Source organism: Sinocyclocheilus grahami, unplaced genomic scaffold (assembly GCF_001515645.1).
Source record: "Sinocyclocheilus grahami isolate Dianchi unplaced genomic scaffold, SAMN03320097.WGS_v1.1 scaffold10383.1, whole genome shotgun sequence".
Classification (NCBI taxonomy): domain Eukaryota; kingdom Metazoa; phylum Chordata; class Actinopteri; order Cypriniformes; family Cyprinidae; genus Sinocyclocheilus; species Sinocyclocheilus grahami.
In genome coordinates, this window is record NW_015513198.1 from 4,615 (window position 1) to 5,821 (window position 1,207).

The 1,207-nt window shown below is 35.2% G+C and overlaps 1 protein-coding gene across 1 annotated transcript in view; it reads right to left on the minus strand.

The window, feature by feature from the left end:
* Nucleotides 1-92: 92 nt before the first annotated feature.
* LOC107578464 (xenotropic and polytropic retrovirus receptor 1 homolog) overlaps nt 93-1,207 on the minus strand; it is a gene marked incomplete at both ends in the record, with an annotated part of 2,664 nt that continues 1,549 nt past the window's right edge. Inside the window, one exon of the mRNA XM_016264417.1 lies at nt 93-314. Within this exon, the coding sequence (XP_016119903.1) occupies nt 93-314 (222 nt within the window). The remainder of the gene's footprint in view (nt 315-1,207) is intronic.

Consider the following 1,207-nt stretch of genomic DNA (forward strand, 5'->3'; position numbering starts at 1 on the left):
TTATCTAGTAAATCACAAATAACTGGAAAAGCCAGGTCAATTAATTGGTTAAAAAGAATAGGATGGATTTGTGTTTGTGAGGCTGAGCGTACTGAGAGGAGAGGTATGGTCTTCTCAAAGGCATGCTGTAGGTTCTCTTCCAGTTCTTCTTTCCCTGTCTGTTCCTCACTCCATCCTCTTGGTCCATCATCTGCTCCAGTAGCGTCTGGTCATCTGCATTCATAGGTGCTACTGAGATGTCCCGCACAGCTCTGAACTCACCACAGTTATTCAGGTGCTCGTTCTCCAAACGAAAGAAGTTCCAAACAAAGCGCCTAAAAGAGATTATTAGGAAGGGTTACTTTACTGTTTCCTGCTGAAAATTCATATGCCATTAATTCAAGCAAACATTGATGGGGATGGAGAACTGATCTATATAATGACTGGATTGCTCAACACCGGAAGTGTTCAAGTGGCCATATTACTATTCCCTACCGGCAGAAAGCATAATTGAATGACAGCCAAAACTTGACCTAAAATCACCCGATTTAAAGCGTATCAATCACTATCAATGTCAATTGTCAATCATCTGGTATTAGTATCATACATTGATTTGAATATACAATAAATATTACAATACAATACAAACTTACTATATTCCTCTATATTGTATTGAAATTCAAAGCTTCCCCTGCATCATCTTGGAAATAAAATTCATGTCTTTAAGTCCATACCATATGTAGTCAGCGTTATGATGCGTGTATTTTTATGTTCCTGATTGAGCAACATCTATTTCAGACTCTTCAAGATCGCACAAATTCTATGGCATTTTACTAGCATTGTTTCCATAGGAGTAAAATGTTATGTTTAAATAATTATTAATTTAACCAAAATTTTAAATCATTAACTGCTTCAAAATGCATGCTGTTAACGAAAATTTTTTGTTGAAACATTTGTAGTAAGCCTACTGGTATGAATAAAAACATTAAAACAACAATTACATAAACAGTGAATGTACAAGGCAAGTTAAGGTATGCATACAAAACATAAATCCTTATTCAGATTTCATAATGAGCACTGTCATTTGCAGTACATATGTTTAGGATCTATTGAGGATCTTTTAACCTGTGATTAAAAGAATAGTTTTCCCCCCCCAAAAAAACAAAAAGATAATATGTTGACCATTTGCTCACACTCAAGCCATCCAAGACGTAGATGTAGTTTTTTT